This window comes from Solanum dulcamara, chromosome 3 (assembly GCF_947179165.1).
Source record: "Solanum dulcamara chromosome 3, daSolDulc1.2, whole genome shotgun sequence".
In the NCBI taxonomy this organism is placed as follows: domain Eukaryota; kingdom Viridiplantae; phylum Streptophyta; class Magnoliopsida; order Solanales; family Solanaceae; genus Solanum; species Solanum dulcamara.
The window spans coordinates 2873842-2893296 of NC_077239.1; the positions used below are offsets into that span (position 1 = coordinate 2873842).

Genomic DNA, 19455 nt, shown 5'->3' on the forward strand with positions numbered 1-19455 from the left:
TCTGCAACCCTAATCCTAATAATTAAAATTTGTACCACACTCAATTCTCATTAAAAAAAATGCTCTTTATCAAAGATTTTTTTCATTCCCCAAACTCCAAAAAGTTGGGATATTTATCTTTTATATCACCACTTGGTGAAGCCATAGAACTTAGAAGACCTAAGAAGTCTATATAATAAAGTCACAAAATGAAGAAGAAATTAAAAGAAATTTATTAGGAACCTCTGATTTTATATTTTACCTAACAAAATTCTTAAGAATATTTCGAGAAGAAGTTTATAGAGTTGTAATAAGTACGTAAGCAATGGCAAAGACTAGAGTTTTCAACTTATTTATTTATTTCTCTTTGACAAGATTTTGAATTTATCACTAAGTAGGGTTGTTGGCACAGTACGATTTTGAAAATTTGAGTTTTAAATTTTTAAAATTAATTTATTATTATAATACTAAATTAATTTGATATGATTTTTAAAAAAATTAGTTTGTAAAATATAACAAGCTGATAATTATAATTCGTTCCATTTCGAGTTATGTAAAATAGAAATTTATGATTTCAACAATAATATAGGAACTTTTTCATGCTTTTTTGAGTAATTTAGGCCTTTCGTTACTTTACATTAAGATTAATTAAACTATTAGTTATAGAGTAATATAATATATATGAATTGTTTTATATAATTAAATATTTTGATATGATATTCAATGTTTCAGTATTTTTTTTAAAATATCAAACACCATCTTTTAAGTATATACTGAATATCATAATATTAAAATTAAAGCGTTCAATTTTTTAATTTTGATATTATAATATAGTATTTAACGAAATATGTACACCGTCATCTCGATGTCAAGTCAACAAGGATATTTTTTTTTATTAATGGTAAGAAATGTAAGTACTAGTTAGGCAGAATTTATTTGTATTTTACTACTATTTTCTTGTTTTGGTCTTGCTATCATTAGCTTTGTTGACTTAAAGTATAATTTCGAACAAAATAGAAAAACAAAAATAGTGTGTGAGAAAAATCAACTTTTCATTGATTAAAAAAAACACGAGCTAGGAAAATATTCTATCTCTTCTTTCTTTTCTTTTCTTTTTTTCTTTTAAAGAATATATTATAAATTCAAATTTTCTAAGAAGAAGAAACTATAAAAGTCAAAGAATGTCCTAAAAATTCTATAAAAGGCTACTCAAATTGCAATTTGGAAAAACAACAAAATTTGTAAGTATAAAAAACATGATGAAGTTGAGAATAGAGATCTACTGAAAATAAGGACAAGAATAAAATATTTATAGTTTTGGTATAGGGTTATTAATTAAAAAATACATTTAAATTATTTTATTTTTCGAATTTCATACCTGAATTATAACCAAATGTTTAATATTTATCGAAATACACCTTAACAATATGTTGTTCCTTTTTTTTTTTCTTATCTAAAATATCACCATCATTCAGCTAAAAAAAAAAAGATGGTCAATGTGTGTTGTGATAAACATTTTGTGATAGCTCATATAAAAAACTTGTACACCTGATAGTTTAAGTATGAAATTTAAAAATCAAGATATTTTAGGTGCGTTTTTTGACTTTTCGCTCTTTAAGTTTGAATAAGTTATGACAAAATTAAATATGACCACCAACCCCATTTTACTAACTAAACTTATTTTGATTTGCCCAATTTAAATCATTTAAAAGTTGTTGATTAATGAGAAACTTCGCTAAAATATATTTTTATTTGATATTATGTTATATATAATCATAATAATTTTTTTCATCAAATACTTAACAGACTATGAAATTTTGGTAAGAATTGAACGAGTGAAGCTATAATCTGCATTTTAAGCATATTTCAATTTAATCTAAAATGAGCATAGTATAAAAAATCAAACCAAACTGATCAAATTCAATTTTTCAGTTTTGATTTTAAAAATTCGGTTCTCCAATTCGATATTCAGGTAAAAATTGCAACTTTTCCGTACCAAAATTTTATTAAATAAATTTAAAAATAATATTTTAAATTATATATAATTATATATTCCGATCCAAAACATTTTAATTTTAAAACTAAGGTCCAAACCCAGTTTAACCCAATCCCTATTTGCATTTGGTGCCCTAAATCAAAACTCCAAAAATCTGATTGATTCACTTCTCTCACTCTCACCGGCGCAGCAACCGTCGGCGACCGCCAGGAAGCGGCGCAGGTGTATCTCTCAGTCTCTTACTCCCACTCTCATCGCTCAGTTTCTCTTCTCAGTATATTTGCAGTAGTATCAACTGTTTTAGGTAGTTTACACAAGTACCTTGTTGTTGGTTTATTCTTGAATTGATACTGTATTTTCCTGAAATTTTGGCACATGAGAATTTGATTTCTGCCATGGAAACTGAACTAATAGTTATTCAGACAGAAAGTGCCGTATTCAATTCTTAAATTGATCTGTTGGAGTTTGTGTTTAGGAGTTCAAGTGAGTTGAACATTAGATATGGACTTCTGATTGTGCGAATTTAAGTCCAGTGGGTTCAGGTAGGCCGAAGAAGTATTGAGGGAGTATGGCATGTACATTGAGGATTTGGTTTGAATGCTACATGAAGAACATAAGCCACATGACGAAATGGGAAGACTACATGGCTTTGGCTGAGTGGAGTCTTGTGTCGATCATAGTATTAGCATATTCATGTAGTCTTTCGTTTTGGGTTTCTGATTATCATCTGTGGTTTTACTGTGTTTAGGTGACAACATCTTGTTGTTAATGTTAAGGTTTCTTGCATATATGCTCCGCACTACTTTGCTATTAGGTATCATGGCTTTCTTTTAATTACTGCTTTGATTTGCTTGAGCCAAGGGTCTTTCGGAAACAACCTCTCTAACTCGGAGAGGTAGTGGTAAGGTCTACTTACACTCTACCCTCCTCAGACCCCACTTTGTGGGATTTCATTGGGTTTGTTGTTGTTGTTGGTCAAAGGTCTATTAAATCTCCATTGTTCATGCTTTTCTGTGTAAAACTTTGGTTCAGGAGCTGCTTTGTCTGCCATTTTCAAGAGCTCTTATTGATTATATTCCATCATTATGGATGCTCCGAATGAACTGAGCTACAAACCACCCCCAGAGTTTGAGGAGGTCAAAAGGGATTCACTTATCAATCTGAACATTACAGACTCAACTGAGCTCTGGCTTATACAGTGGCCCTTTAATCAAGTAAGATTCATGAGAATTTTTTGTTCTTCCACTTTTAGGATGTAATAAGGTGCTTTCTTTTTTTCCCAATCATTCAAGTGACAATTGGAAATAATAGCTAGGGATGGCAACAGGGTGGTGTGGGTGTGGTGCGGGGCAGGGTGGGTCAAAGCCTTAGTTTTTAAAAATTGGTCTCCTCCCTTCTTGTGTTTTACTGCTTCTTGTTTGATAAAAATCTCAAATAACACAGAAGTTTTTCTTGCCTGTATCATTTTATATGTCACTTGCCTAAAAGTTAGGAAAAGATTTATATACATCTAGCTATGGCTGGCACTTTGAAAATTTTTTCTATTGCACAAACTACAAATTGGTGTCTAGGTGAAAAGTTTCAAACTTTTGGAGAAAAGGTTCAAGAAAAAAACTTGTTTGATAAGGCCAAACTGGTAGATTTAATAAGTATTTATAATTTCAAGAGGAGCAAGAAGTCATATTTTTAAAGTTCTAGTATGACAAAATAGAGGTCACAAAAAAAGGAAATTAACTTTGCTTTCAATATCAATGTGCAAAATTCACTCTTGCCTTTAATTTGTTCAAGTAAAATCATTAGTATCTCTCCTTAGTTCAACAAACTTTATTTTATTCTAACAAGTTAGTTTTAGACTTCAAATTCGATATTCCACGTTGATCTGTAACGTCGGCCAATAATTTATAGACAATACCTTACTCTATGTATGTGGTCATCAAAAAAAAACTTACTCTTATGTATGTGGTAGTAATAACATAAGTGGGGCAAGGCAGGGCGGGTTGAGAATTTTGTGGGTTTGACTAAACCCGCCTTGCCCCATTGCCATCCCTAGTAATAGCGGAACAAGTTCTTTAATGTATGTTAGTGTATATAAGATGATATTTGTTGGGATTTTTTCTCACGTTATCATAATCTAGTGAACACTCTTACGTTATTATAGTCTGATGTACATTATTGTCTCTTTCTTTTTCTTTTTTTTTATCCATGAGATCTTATTTACACATTTAAAGAAGGTATGAATTTCTTTCATCATACGACAACAACATACCTCGTGCAATCCCACAAGTGGGGTCTGGGGAGGGTGGTGTATACACAAACTTACTTTCGATAGATTCTCGACTCAAGTAAAGCGTATAAAAAACAAGTATATAAATAAAATACAGTAGCGAAGAAGTCATGCGAAAAACAATGAGAATAGAACAATAGAACAATAGAACAATAGCAACACCAAAATAATACGATTACCGAAGGAAATGAAACATTAGGTAATACTAAAATCGAAGAATAAGATAGTAAGAGAGTAATAATAACAATACTAAAAATGGTACTGGACAAAGCTTGACCTATTAACCTTTTATTCTAATCCTCTACTTCCATATCTTCTTATTTAGAACCATGTCCTCATCAAGTTGCAGGTGAGAAATGTCCTATCTAACTACTGCTCCCTCAGACTTCTTTAGTCTACCTCTCCTTACATCCACTATAGCCAACCTCTCTCTCCTCACTGGGGCATATGTGCATCTTCTCTTCCTCTACCTCTCCTTACATCCACTATAGTCAGCCTTTCACTCCTCACTAGGGCATCTCTGCTTCTTCTCTTCTAGAAGATAATTTTCTAATCCTTGATTTGATGTTTCATTTGGCAAGTGAGAAAGGGAAAGGATGGAAAATGATCACGAAATGGAGCAAATAAGAGATTTTAGGGAAGAAAATCAGATGCCATGGTCTCTAAGTGAAAATTGGTTTGGCAAAGGAATAAAGATTGAGTCAATAGTGTCCCTCACATAGGTGAAAAACTAAGTTGCTCGGACTCCGGTGCAGATGTTCGAGACGGATGCGAATCTGAGAGTCGGGTTTGGCAAAATCTAAATTTTAAGATTTGGGGATACGAATCTGAGTATGGATACGGGTGCGGGGATTCGGCTAAAAATATTCAATATTATAAAAATATAGTTATAAAGATAAAGACATTCTTCCCTTCAAAAAAAAAGAAAGTCATTCAAGACTTTCCACCAACTCTCCTTACAGATCATTGCTACTGTCTACCATAAGTCGGAACACAATTTCTTGAATATTTAGCATCTCTCTGATTGGCTTGAAACATGAAGCAACGAATACTGACCAAGAGGAAAAGTATCTTGGTCAAAGTATCTGATGTGGGTTGACCGAATCCCACACGTATCCCGCACCGGTCTGATGTATCTGATGTGGGTTGTCCATGGACTCTTGGTCAAAGCATCTGATGTGGATTGACCGAATCCCACACGTATCCCGCACCCGTCTCGTGTCGACACGGGTGCGGCAGCAAAAACAAAGAGTCCGCGCAACTTAGGTGAAAAATACCCAGTTAATGAAGAGATTTTCTGTCTCTCTCTATTTCCTTTTCTAGGACAAGCCATGTAAAAATTCCCATCCTTGCCTAGTTTGTCAACAAAGAGAGAGTTTACTTATGAGATTTACTATGATTTTGAACAGAATGAGAATGATTCTTAATGTTGGGTGTGCGCTTGAGGTGGTTAATATATTTTTCAGTCCATGTCACTTACATTGGTTCCGAGTTATGACATTTCCAATTGGCTATCCAGCATCCAGGTCTTGATGGACAAGAAGTTTCGTTGAAGCTCCATCATGATGGGTGTATGGGCAGCTTTGAGGATTCATCTGGCAAGTATAGTCTTAAGAATAACATTTACATCTAATGTGTTTGTTTCCCCACCTCAACACCTCTAGTTTTCATAGAAACCTTTTTAAGATAATGAAAGACACTTTTAATTTCTTAACGTCTTGCTCAATGATTGTTTTTTTTTTTGTAACAGGTAAATCATATGAAGTGGTTAGTTGTAGAGCGCAGGACCCAGATGCGGTGGTCTTTCTATCTTCTGATTCTGAGCCAAAAATTGGTAACTCTTTAAGTTCCTTTGCATTTTGCTGTCCATTTGTCTGCTTATTCACTCATGATTCGCAACACTCAAAACACGCAATTCTGCAATGTCCCTTTGGATATGTCATTTCTATTTCTTCTTTGTGATGTTGGTCAAGCCAAAGCTTTTCTATTGACAGTTGAAGCGTCATACTTCATAATCTTGCTGTACAAACCATTATGTTGTACTATGCATTGTTGTCATGTGAGTACTGAAGCTAATGTCACTCAATATTTTTGATGATTTCAATTTAATCTACCATGTCCACATATGACATACTTGTTCTGTTTGCATGTTGAAAATTTACTGCTCTCTCTTAGTTGTGTGGAACTTGTATATAATCCTACTACTAATGCTCTTCTGTTCATATTTTTGGTAGAACTTATTGTTATTCCTTATTCCTTAATGTAAACCTCTATATGATCCAAATGCTGCTACTTTCCCATACAAGAACAAAATTAAGGCGTTTGAGCAGATTTTGACAATGATCTGTTTTGAAGTTGTTATAGTGAGCAATATAAAGAACTTTACAAATGCACCAAAATATATCTGCGCCTAGATTGTACCTATGGGCCTATGACTCCAGCTTTTATTTTTCGAGGAAATTGTTCTTGGAAAGAGCGCACACAGTGTGAAGCATGAACTGAATTCAAACAGTATAATCATATGTCAGTTAGTGTCCACTTCTTCAAGATCGTCTCTGATGGTTAAGCATAATGTTTTTTTTTGCACAAAGACTATCTTGTTTACGGCACTATACTATGATCCTTTTACTTTGAGATTCAACTCTTTTTCCCACACTGTTATAATTGTTGAGCATCATGAGAGATGGTTTATTGAACCAATTATGATGCTTTTGCCTGTTTTGGCAGCTGGCAAAATTTCACGGCGTGTTTCCCTTATCCATTACCCAGAACCAAGTGAACTTAAACAGAACAGCATAAACTTGAAGCAGATGATGGCTCAGAGGTCGTCTGCTACTACATTGACCAATTCGTCTCGTCGCTTTGCAACTCCTACTCAAAGTACTAGGACACGGAGTATTATGCGATCAGGGAGTTCATCCAAATCTACCAAGAGAAAACACGGTGATGGCGGCCCTAAAAAATCCAATTGCCAATCTGTGCAAGATTCAGGCAAAAGTGGTCATAGTGCATTGACCTCTTCAGGGTCCTTTGATCAATCTCAAGATCAAAAATCAAAGAAGAAAAGGAAAATTGTTGGTTGAAGTGTTGTGAATCGAATTCTTTTTGGTTAAAGAATCTCTTTTTAGCTGCCCTAGTACAATTGAGCGCTTTAACCATTCAGCCATGAACTCGAGCACTTTCTTATTCATAAAGATTATAAGCTTGATCAGATCGATTCTTCTTCTGCGACATTGATTTCTCTCTTATGTTAGTTGTAGAACAAATGTTATGAGGTTTTTGCGCCATAGCTTGGGTGCCTTGTTATGATTTTATGTATACGTTTTGACCTGCTGGAGATTAATCTCCCAGTGGAATATCCATAGAGACAAAGTTTTGTTGATACTCAAAGTATCAAATGTTATTTATCTTTGTTTTAAAGTATCAAGTGTAGTTAGACAATATGAACCTTCTAGATGGTTTGTACACATGAGCTAATGCTTCTTCCATTATTCGTTAATTTGAAACCATAATTACTTGACTTTTTGTTATACAAATTCAAATCAATCAAACTGTCTCAATATAAATATCAAATAAAAAACTTAAAAAATATATAACAAGATAGTTGACTTGACTCAAACTAGTCCGACACAATTAGTAAACAAGAAAACAAAGATAATATGAGTTAGTAAAGATTAAAGAAGTAAAGGTGAAAGTATATAGATAAGTAACCAGGCTGGGTAATGATGAGATGGTCGGGATTCTTTTATCTTTTATCAAAGATTTTATGTTCAAATTCTGAATATAAAAAAAATTATATTAATAGTATTATCCTTTAAAATAAGTCCTGTAAAATGAATTTAAATTATTTGAATTTCAATATAAACAGAAATCAAAATTATGCACACCACCTTGGACTTCTTTGTTGTCACTATTTGTTCATATACCGTGTACTAAAGCCACCACATAAAGTTGATAATCCCAAATTCCAAGAATATGCTTAGTTTGAAAAGAAAATATGTCTCTTTGGTAAAATAATTATTTGACATTTATTGATTCGACTAATTTAGATTTATTTTGCGTATGAAAATTTTAAGATTTTTTTTTATCAAAGATTTTTTTACTTTTGGAGCTTGGATCGAAAATATGTGGTTAGTGATGGAGTTAGGAACTCATCCGTTCTACCACATCGATTGGTGATGCATCTTCTGTTTATTTTACGTAACATAATTTGACTCGTTATAAAATTTCATAAACGTATGAAGATTCTTAAAACACGTCAAATATCATGTGTGACTATAAGATTAATTTTGTATTTATATTTTAGATGTGTCATAATATTTGTGTGGCTGAAAAAATTTGTTTAAAAAATAAGAGGGAAAGTTCAGAATTAAACAATATATTATTCTCTTAAAAGTAATATATATCGCATAAAACGAAATCGAAAAAGCATTACTTTTTTAGAATAAAGTTCTGATTTTGCAACTATTTGCTTATACACGTTTGGTGGAAGTGTGGACAGTGCTTTATTGGGAAAAATAAAGAAATATATTATCATTTGATTTATGAATTTAAGTTTATCCTCTCCTCTTTTTTTCTTTTTTTTTTTGTGGCTATTTTGGCTATTTGGTGTTTGTTATTGAAATTTCGACTAAATTAGAATTCTGTACTGCAAAATTGATTTCTAATACTCTCAACATTTCTTTTTTTCATTTGTAAGGGTTAAAATCCAAGATTTTTGGTTAATGTGGGGCGAGTCAAACTATGTTACAATAATTATATTGGTCAATTTAAGTTAACGAATATATTGTATTATAAAAGGTTTAGTCATACAGAATATATCAAATTTCATAGTTAAATAGATATTTAAAGATAAATTTTTAAAATCCTTTTTTTTACTTTATTCATACTTTTTCACTTTTTTTGAAGTGTGGGGCAAACGGATCTGATCAAATTTTATGGTCAAATAGGTATTTGAAGACAACTTTTCAAAAATATGGTTAAATTTAATATATATTTTCAAAATATGGTCAAATTTTATATTCAAACAAATATTTAAAAATAACTATTCAAAATCTGGTTAAATTTTATGATCAAACATATAATTGAATATAAATTTTCAAAATATAGTCAAAGTTTATGGTCAATTAGATATTTAAAAATATCTTTTCATAATCTGATCAAATTTCATAGTCGAATCAATATTTGAAGATAAACTTTCAAAATCGGATCAATTTTCATGGTCAAACATAGATTTAAAGATAACTTTTCAAAATATGGTCAAATTTAATATATATTTTAAAATTTTGTTAAGTTTCATTGTCAAATAGATATTTGAAAATAACTATTCAAAATTTGGTTAAATTTCATGATCAAACAAATATTTGAATATAAATTTTCAAAATCTGATCAAAATTTATGGTGAATCGGAATTTGAAGATATTTTATTTCTCAAAATCTGGTCAGATTTCATCGTCAAATAGATATCTGAAAGATAAATATTTTTTAAATCTAATGCAATATCTATGGTCAAAGGCTAATTAAGTTATTACGGATAAAAATGTTTCATTTTCACTTGGAGCAAACAAAAGTTGGGCCTATTGTATGAAGTCCATGATAGCTAACTTGTTGGGCTGGGGGATTTAGGCTAAAAGTTGAACTGATTTAGGCTAAATATGTAATTTAAATTAATTCATAAAATTTTTATTAAAATATTTTTAATTTTTAAATTTAATATGTTATATATATAATCATAATAAAGAATAAAAAAATTATTAGATAATTAAACAAATTATAAGAAAACAACCAAACAAATCATAAATTTTGAAGTTAGAACTTGAAAAAAATGAGTTTTTTTAAGTTGTGATTTGGACCGTAGGTGCGATGATTTATTTCACGAATGAGGTCCCTGGTTAAAGTTCAGGATGGCCCAGCTGCGCCAGGAAAAAGAATAGAAGAAGCATCTGACTACTTCATGCATGTTCCACTTGGCTCAAGGGATATAGCTCAATTGGTAGAGTTCTGCTCTTGTAATTGAAATTTAAAGTTGTGTTTGGACATACATTTTACTTGAAAAAAGTCGGAAGTTTTGAGAGTGAAGAACTTGAAAATATTTGAATATTAGATTTTCATAATTTGATCAAATTTCATAGTCAAACAAATATTTTTGAAGATAAATTTTTAAAATTTGATTCAAAAATCTACGATCAAACGCTAAGCAAGAATTAATAGAAGTTGGGAGGATTGACCTTTGACTCATTACTTATCCATATATTAATTTTAATCTGTATAAATTTAATTCAATTTGTTCATCCAATTCATTTTACTCCCCTAATTTCTAAAGAGATTTTAAATATGATATCCATATGAAAGGTCCATTATTCTTTAGGAGTGTTGTTGTTGTCAATTTAGTGACAATTTTTAACTTCCAACATTCTTGATAATTGACAACTTTTTTGTCCCTTCTCATAAGCATTAATCTACTTGTCCCTATGCTTCTAAGAATGTTGACATTTATAATGTCAAGGCAAATGTCATTTACTACTAAAGTCACCTATAAAGTTTAGGCTATAAATAAATAATATTTTTCCAAAGAGCGTGCATATTCACGAGGCCTATTTATATCTCCCATAAATTAAATGGGTAAAAATGAAAAGATATAAAAAAAGAAAGTAAAGAAGATAATTTTTTAAAAAAATTATGCAATAAATATGTTAATATTTACTCTTGATATTAACTTCACGAGGTTTTATTTAGTTGACCTTTAAAAGGACAATAATTAAAAAGGAAAGGAAAATTTATGAAGATATTCCAAGTTTGTTGGATGGATTTGGTTATAAAATAAAGTAATGTCCTTGTTATTAAATATAATTTTTGGCATTGATCTTAAATTCTTAATAAATAATATCAAAAATCAATTTTTATGAACAATATATTCCGTGTGATAAATAAAAAGGAATGTGGTAAAATACAGGGAATATGTTCGGTGATGTAGGTCGTTTAATTGGATGACACGTGCATATATAATATTTAAAATAAAGAATTTAGCTTTAAATTTCGATTGTGTAGGTCGTTAGTGATTAGTTCAGTCACATCTATAGATCCGCTACTTCAAAGGCATTGCCTCACTTAGATCATGGCATGAGGGACAAATGTGTCACGATGACATTGTTATGGCCAAACTATTAGCAGTAGGGGTGTACATGAATCAGATTGGTTCAGATTTTTTACAAACCAAACCAAATTATTTGTGTCGGGTTATTAAATTTATAAACCAAACCAAATCAATAAAAAATGGGTTTTTCAATATCATTTTTTCTCGGTTTTTTTGAATTTTTCGGGTTTTTTCGGGTTTTTCAGATTTTCTCGGGTTTTTCATAGTATCTAATAAAAAGCACAGTGCTTCTTAAAAAGAATTCTAGTACAAAATATTAACATATAAGATGGAGGCATAACACTGTTTGAAGTTTTAACTTTATAATATAACTTTATAAGATAGGCTTTTTTGTATATTATTTAGATGGGCTTCTCAAGTCCAAATTTAAATGTAAGAAAGAAAACAAAAATTATGAATTTTTTTAAAAAAATATTTATAAATTATATTTTAATAAATATTTTTATGTATAACATAATTTAAAAGTAGTATATCTATAATCGGATCGATTTGGGTTCGGTTTGACTTTTTTTAGTTAAAACCAAACCAATCCTATATGGTCGGATTTTTTTTCCAAACACCAAACCAAGTCTAACCAAACCACTAATCAGGTTTTTTTTCCGATTTGATTCGATTTGTCGGTTTGATGCAGTTTATCGATTTGCCCTGTACAGCCCTAATTACCAGTATACATGGCCGCTTCTACCACTTCACAGTAAGTACTCAAACAGTACTAGTTGTTGAAACTGTCACTTTTTATTGCCACTTGCTTCTAATTACTATGTCATTATCTTGATCCCAAACGGAAATCTAATCATTTCACCAACGAATTAGCTTCATTAGCCCTTCCTCCTTTATTCTCTTTACCTCCTAATTTCTTGAATTTTCGCGGTGAGCTCATTTGATTTAAGAATTTCAACGGGCTACGAGCATTAATATCGTCAAATTCACAAAGAAAAGTCCGAGATTTTTGGTTAATCTTAAAATTTTGAATAACAACTTTTTAATCAAAACTTTTCATGAGCCCTCAAACATTAATAACTTAATTTGATTCTTCACGGAATATCTTCAACAACCTACAAGCATAAATATTGTCAAATTCAGAAGTTTATTTTACTAATTCAGAGCAAATATACCAATCTCATAAATATGTCACGACTGATCACGATAATGACCTTTATATGCTCAATTATTAATGGGTAACATCATCATATTTCTGACTCTTGTTAGAGTTTTATTTTTCCCCGTAAAATCAATAAAATGTTGAGATATGAAAGTGGTGTTTAAAGTATATAAGACAAAAATGAAGGGCTTCTTACAAAAATTTACCCTTAACATGTTTCATTCGAAATTTTCGACCGTTGGGTCCCGTTATAAGGACAGTCATAACCGTTGATGTTGTTATTATTATTTTCCTCAAACTGAAAAATTCCCACTTTCATCTTCTTCAAAAACCCAACAACAACCAAATGCAAATCCTTGTCTGAAACCCCCAACCCCTACCCCCACCCCACCACCCCAAATCAATGGGTTGTGTATCATCCAAACTCTTCAAAAACGAATTCAAGCAAGAAAATTTGAACAAAAATGGTGATGATTACCCTGACCATGTAGTTTCTTTAACTTCAAGCACTTATGGTGTATTGAATCTTGAAAAAGATTCAAACTTTACGCGAAACCCACTTCCCTGTATCAAGGAATGTGTTAAAGAAATCAAGAAATCGCCACCCCACGAAGAATCTCATGAAGTTATTAACACTTGGGAGCTTATGAAAGGTCTTGATGAAGAAGAAGTAGTTCAAAATTCCAAGATTAGCCCAAAACCTCGGGCTTTTCTTCGTGGATTTGGCGATATTGATGCTCGTAGTCCATTGAAATTCTTGAATCAGATGAGCTCACCGCGAAAATTCAAGAAATTGGGTGGGAAGGAGAATAAAGGAGGAAGGGTTAATGGAGCTAATGTGGTTGATTTTAGTCCCAAAAATGTGTTGAAAGAGAGTAAATTGCAGCAGAGTCCATGGAAAATGTCACCAAGACTGAATTTTTCGAAGAAGGGGAGTCCGAATGAGGCGAAATGTAATAGTTTGAGGGTTGATTCTGTTGTGGTATCGACGAGGAGGAGGAGTTTAAGTCCGTTATTCGATCCACAGCTCGTGGAAGCTTTCGAGAAAGAGATTTCTGAAGAAGAAGAACAGATCAAGAAAATGGTGTCTGTAACGCCAATTTCGCGAAAAGCTAGGAATTCACAAGAGGCAGAGACAATGCTCGAGTTATTCGAGAAAAAATGCCCTCCTGGTGGTGAAAATGCAGTTGTAATCTACACAACTACATTGAGGGGTATTAGGAAGACATTTGAGGATTGCAACACTGCTAGAGTAATACTCGAATCGAATGATATTTGTGTTATTGAACGCGATATATCGATGCATTCAGGGTATAAGGAGGAACTAAGAGGACTTATGAGGACAAAAGAGGTGAAAGTTCCTTTAGTGTTTGTTAAAGGGAGGTTGATTGGTGGAGCTGATGAAATATTGAAATTGGAGGAGGAGGGAAAATTGGGAATTTTACTTGATGGGATCCCGAGGGCAGCCGCCACGTGTGATGGCTGCGCGGGGATCCGGTTCGTGATGTGTATGGACTGCAATGGAAGTCGAAAAATGTTGGCTAAGGATGGAAAGACTACTGTCAAATGTGGAGAGTGCAATGAGAATGGTTTGATTCAATGTCCAATTTGTTGTTAGCCATGTAAGTTAACCATTTTATGTTTTGTTTATTTTGCTCATTTTGTGTGTGCTTTGCACTAACTGAAATTCTTTCAGGATTTGTTGCATAACATTGTGTGATCATTGAACTAGCTTTGTTGCATAACATTGTCTGTTTGATATGCAAGTTTTGTAATTTGAAATGGCAATGAATTTATTTGTGTGATCATTTACTGATGAATCTGTCTAATTAGCATGTAGTGTTATGTTACTCGGACTCGTTTATGGGTACTTAACTAGAACAATCACGTGGAAGTACCCGAAGTACCAATTTTAGTGTATTTCGATCAATTTGCACGAAGTACCTACACTTTTGTTACTCTCTTTGAACACCACAAGTATGTTTAGTCGAATGATGAACCCACACAACATTCTTAACTTCCAAACCTTGGTGGACAGAGTTATCCGATATTTGTGCTGATGGGAGGCAGCAAGTACTTCATGAAATTAGTCGGGGTGCCACAAGCCGTCCCAAGTTATAGCTTGGTCCTGTATGGGAATGTAGTAAAAGAAACACCCCCAACTGTCAAATTAGTCCTTTTCAATGTGCAGATTGTTGTTTGTTGTTTAAGGAATTTAAGATGTCAAGCGTGCTAATGACTTTTTAGCTTTTAGCGCACAATAAAAACTTTGATTGTCTTGGGGTAGATAGTGACAACTCTTTGGTTGCTAGGGGAATGGTTGGGTCAAGTGGTCTAGTGGCTTGGTTTAGTAACTTTCAATTATACAACACCCCCCCCCCCCCCCTTCACCCCCCCAAACCAACGATTCAAAGTTCCCCATTGGCTTACTCAACTTTTAAGGTGAGTTTAAGAACATCAGATTCAATGTTAATAATTGAGGATTCGTTTTCTATTCTTATTATATCTGCAACCTAAGTAACTTCTACTCCTTTGACGAGGATCCATTCTTGTGAGAAGTAAATGATATCTTGAACGATAGAATGTCACAAAAAATTGACCTAATTAGGGACTGATGTTATGATCATACAAGATATAGGCTATCACATTAAACTATCAAATGGTTCCTCAAGAGTAAAAAAACAAACCACAATTCAATACAACTTCCATTTCATTTTATGTTACAATATTGTTAGTCCATTTTAAAAAACAATTTATATTTCTATATTTAAAAATAACAAACTTCTCATTTATTCTTAATGCATGGTTTTAACAGCCAATAAACCTCTTGGCACCACAATAGCCAGAAAGGTCTTTGTTTCTTTCTTAATCAAATTATGTCATATAAATTAAAACGATGATAATATCATCGTCGAGGATTCTACATATACCTGGATTGCTTTGAACCAAATCATCAGTATTATTTCTATTTCTTTTACATTCTATTGACATAAATTGGTCCCAAAGATTGTTGGAGTTTATTTATGATGTAATAAAAGAAAAACCCTCATAGTCACTGACAAGTACTGGATAGTGACCACATTGAGATTATGTATTAAGTGATGAACCACGAAACGCTCGGTTTTTATTTCGATTGTAGGTGTAACCAACCTGCTATTAAGGATATGGCAGAAAGGTTTTATTGAGCAATAAAAATAGTCAAATGGATCCCTTTTACATTGATGCAATATGGGCTACATCAAGTTCAGCCCATTGATGCATCTTCGGGCTTAGGTCCTTAATTGTGGGCCTCATTTCTCAAGTTCTTGGTATCACTATTTTCAGTAGTTACATCAAACTAGTCATGTTTAGTTCTGTTCTTAATTAAATAACACTTGTAAGAAATGTGATAGAGTGATAAGTACACAATCATTCTTAATTAAAAATTTTGGTTAGAGCCCTATTGAACACAAAGTTGCCTTTGTTAGGAAGGGCAATATCCCCAAATATGAGATTTTCCTGAACGATTTCAAATTTAGTTAGACCTCAATATGAGTAAGTGTAGCTTCGACACGATACACGATGCATTCATAGCATTTAGGAGCTGCACAAGCGGAATTATGCGATTTTCTCATTTTTCGTGTGTCTTAACCCATAAATATTTTGGTGAACTGACTTTTGGTCAATTTTTTTTTCTGAAACTTATATGGGAACCTCCGTAAATACAAGACTGATCAATATGAGTAGCCTTGGCATAATCCACAACGTATTCATAGCATTTATGGGCCGCACAAGAAGAATTAAATGATTTTCTTATTTTTTTTGTGTGTTAGTCATGAATATTTGGGTGAATTGACTTCCGATCAATTTTTTTTTGAAACCTTAATAGAACCCTCCGTAAGTACCCGGGAGATCAGTACGTGTAGCCTTGGCATGATCCACGACGCATTCATAGCATTTAGGAGTCGCACAAGCGGAATTAGGCGATTGTTTCATTTTTCATGTGTGTTAACCATGAATACTTTGGTAAACTCGTTTCTGATCAATTTTTTTAAAAACATTTATGGGACCCTCTATAAGTACCCCGATAGATCAGTATGTTAGCCTCGACACGATACACGGCGCATTTAGAGTATTTAAGGTCCACGTAAGTAGAATTAAACAATTTTCTCATTTTTCTAGTGTATTATTGACATGAATATTTTAGTGAACTGGTTTTCGATCAATATTTTTCAAAACCTACATGGAACTCTCTGTGGGTACCCGAGGGATGAGTACGTGTAGTTTTGGCATGATCCTCAACGCATTCATAAAATTTATGGGTCGCACAAGCGGAATTAGGCCTTTTTTTAGTTTTCATGTATTTATGAATATTTTGGTGAACTAACTTTCGATAAAAAAAAATTTGAACCTTTATGGAACCTTCTGTAAGGTCCCGGGGATCAATACATGCAGCTTCGGCATGATCCATAGAGTATTCATAGCATTTAAAGCCTGCAAAAGTGGAACTAGGTGATTTCTGGGGATCAATACATGTAGCTTCAGCATGATCCATAGAGTTTTCATAGCATTTAGGGCACATACAAGCGAAACTAGGTGATTTTCTCATTTTTGGTAAACTGGCTTTCAGTCAATCTTTTTCTGAAACCTTTATACGACCCTCCGTGAGTACTTGGGGGATCAGTACATGTATCTTCGGCATGAACCATGACGCATTCATAGCATTTAGGGGCGTAATTAGACGATTTTCTCATTTTTCATGTATATTATCCAATAAAATTTTTAGTGAACAGTCTCAATTTATTTAAGAAACCTTTATGGAATACTCTCTAAGTATCCAGGGGAAAAATACATGTAACCTCGACATGAACCACCGTGCATTCATAGCATCACAAGTCGAATTAGATAATTTTCTCATTTTTCATTTGTGTTAGCCCATTAATATTTTGGTGAACTTGCTTCCGATTAATTTTTTTCCAAAATCTTTATAGGACCCTACGTAAGTGTCAGAGGATGAGTATATGTGTAGCCTCATCACGATCCACCATTCATAGCATTTAGGGCCGCAGAAGCGGAATTAGGCGATTTTCTCATTTTTCGTTTATGCTAGCCCATGAATATTTTGGTGAATTGACTTTCGTTCAATTTTTCTTTTTGAAATCTTTATGGGAACCTCCGTAGTTCTCGAGTATAGGTACGTGTAGCCTCGGCAAGATCCACGACGCATTCATAGCATTTAGGGGTCACACAAGCGGAATTAAGTGATTTTTGCATTTTTTGTATGTGTTAGCCCAGGAATATTTTGGTGAACCGGCTTTCGATAAATTTTTTCCAAAACCTTAATGGAACACTCCATAAGTACTCGAGGGATCAGTATGTGTAGCCTCGACATGATCCATGATGCATTCATAACATTTACGGGGGCGCACAAGGGGAATTAAACAATTTTCTCATTTTTCGTGTGTGTTAGAACATGAATATTTTGGTGAACTAACTTTTGATTAATATTTTTTTCAACACCTATATGGGACCCTTCGTAAGTAATCATAGGATCAATACGTACAAAATCGTCACGATCCATGTCGCATTTATAGCATTTACGGGTCACAAAAGCAGAATTAGGTGATTTTCTTATTTTTTGTCTATTAGTCTATTAATATTTTGGTGAACTGACTTTCGTTCAATTTTTTTTGAAACCTTTATGGAACCCTCCGAAAGTACCCGTGGAATGAGAACGTGCATCCTCGACACGATCCACGGCGTATTCATCGCATTTAGAGGCCGCACAAGCGGAATTATGTAATTTGTTTTTTATTTTTCGTGTATGTTAGCAATGAATATTTTAGTTAATTGACTTCCAGTCAAATTTTTTGAAACCTTTGTGGAACATTTTGTAAGTTATCAGGGTATTATTACGTGTAGCCTTGACACGATCCTGGGTGTATTTATAGCATTTAGGGGCTGCACAAGCAAAATTAGACAATTTTCTAATTTACGTATGTGTTGTTAGTTCATTAATATTTTGGTGACCTGACTTTCGGTCAATTTTAATTCAAAACCTATGTGGGACTCTCCTAATTACACGGGCGATGAGTACGTGTATCCTTACTATGATCTATAGCGCATTCATAACATTTATGGGTTGCACAAGCGGAATTATGCGATTTTTCTCATTTTCTATGTATGTTGCCATTAATATTTTGGTGAAATGGCTTCCTGTCAATTTTTTTCTGAAAACTTTATGGAACCCTCCGTAAGTTTTCGATGGATCAATACGTGTAGCTTTGGCATGATCCATTGTGCATTCATAGCATTTAGGGGTCACACAAGCTAAATTAGGCGACTTTCTCATCTTACGTGCATGTTAGCACATAAATTTTTTGGTGACTTGACTTTCGATCAATTTTCTCCCAAACCTATATTGGACCCTCTATAAGTACTTAGGCGATCAATATCTGTATCCTCGGTATGATCCACGGAACGTTTATAACAATTAGGGATTGCACAAGCGGAATTAGGTGATTTTCTCATTTTTCGTATTTGTTAGCTCTTGAATATTATGGTGAACTGGCTTCCCGTCAATTTTTAAAAAATCTTTATGGGACTCTATAAGTGCCCGAGGGATCAGTATGTTTAGCCTCGTCACGATCCATGATGCATGCATAGAATTTAGGGATCGCACAAGCGAAATTAAGCAATTTTCTAATTTTTCATATGTGTTAGACCATAGATACTTTTGTGAACTGGCTTTCGGTCAATTTTTTAAAACAATTATATGGTACCCTCCGTATGTACCTGAGGATGAGTATGTGTAGCCTTCGCATGATTCACAATGCATTCATAGCATTTATGGGTCGTACAAGCGAAATTAGATGTTTTTCTCATTTTTTTGAGTATGTTAGCACATGAATACTTGGATGAATTAGCTTTCGATCAAATTTTTTTTGAAATCTTTATGGGAC

At 33.0% G+C, this 19455-nt stretch overlaps 2 protein-coding genes across 3 annotated transcripts; both read left to right on the forward strand.

Moving 5' to 3' along the window:
• The first annotated feature begins 2052 nt into the window (after nucleotides 1–2052).
• LOC129882147 (mediator-associated protein 2) lies at nucleotides 2053–7679 on the forward strand. 2 transcript variants are annotated; one of them, XM_055956322.1, is made up of 5 exons: nucleotides 2053–2197; nucleotides 3008–3189; nucleotides 5779–5857; nucleotides 6010–6093; nucleotides 6987–7679. In XM_055956322.1, exons 2-5 carry the CDS (start codon nucleotides 3061–3063, stop codon nucleotides 7340–7342), a joined length of 648 nt encoding a protein of 215 aa, XP_055812297.1. In that variant the 5' UTR covers nucleotides 2053–2197; nucleotides 3008–3060; the 3' UTR covers nucleotides 7343–7679. The 2 variants fall into 2 exon arrangements, with proteins under 2 accessions (XP_055812297.1, XP_055812298.1); XM_055956323.1 differs by having other exon boundaries at nucleotides 2190–2279.
• A 5103-nt stretch (nucleotides 7680–12782) lies between these two features.
• On the forward strand, nucleotides 12783–14334 carry LOC129881439 (uncharacterized). The gene has a single exon (XM_055955645.1). The coding sequence runs from the start codon at nucleotides 12918–12920 to the stop codon at nucleotides 14130–14132; it is 1215 nt and encodes a 404-aa protein (XP_055811620.1). The 5' UTR covers nucleotides 12783–12917; the 3' UTR covers nucleotides 14133–14334.
• Nucleotides 14335–19455: the final 5121 nt, after the last annotated feature.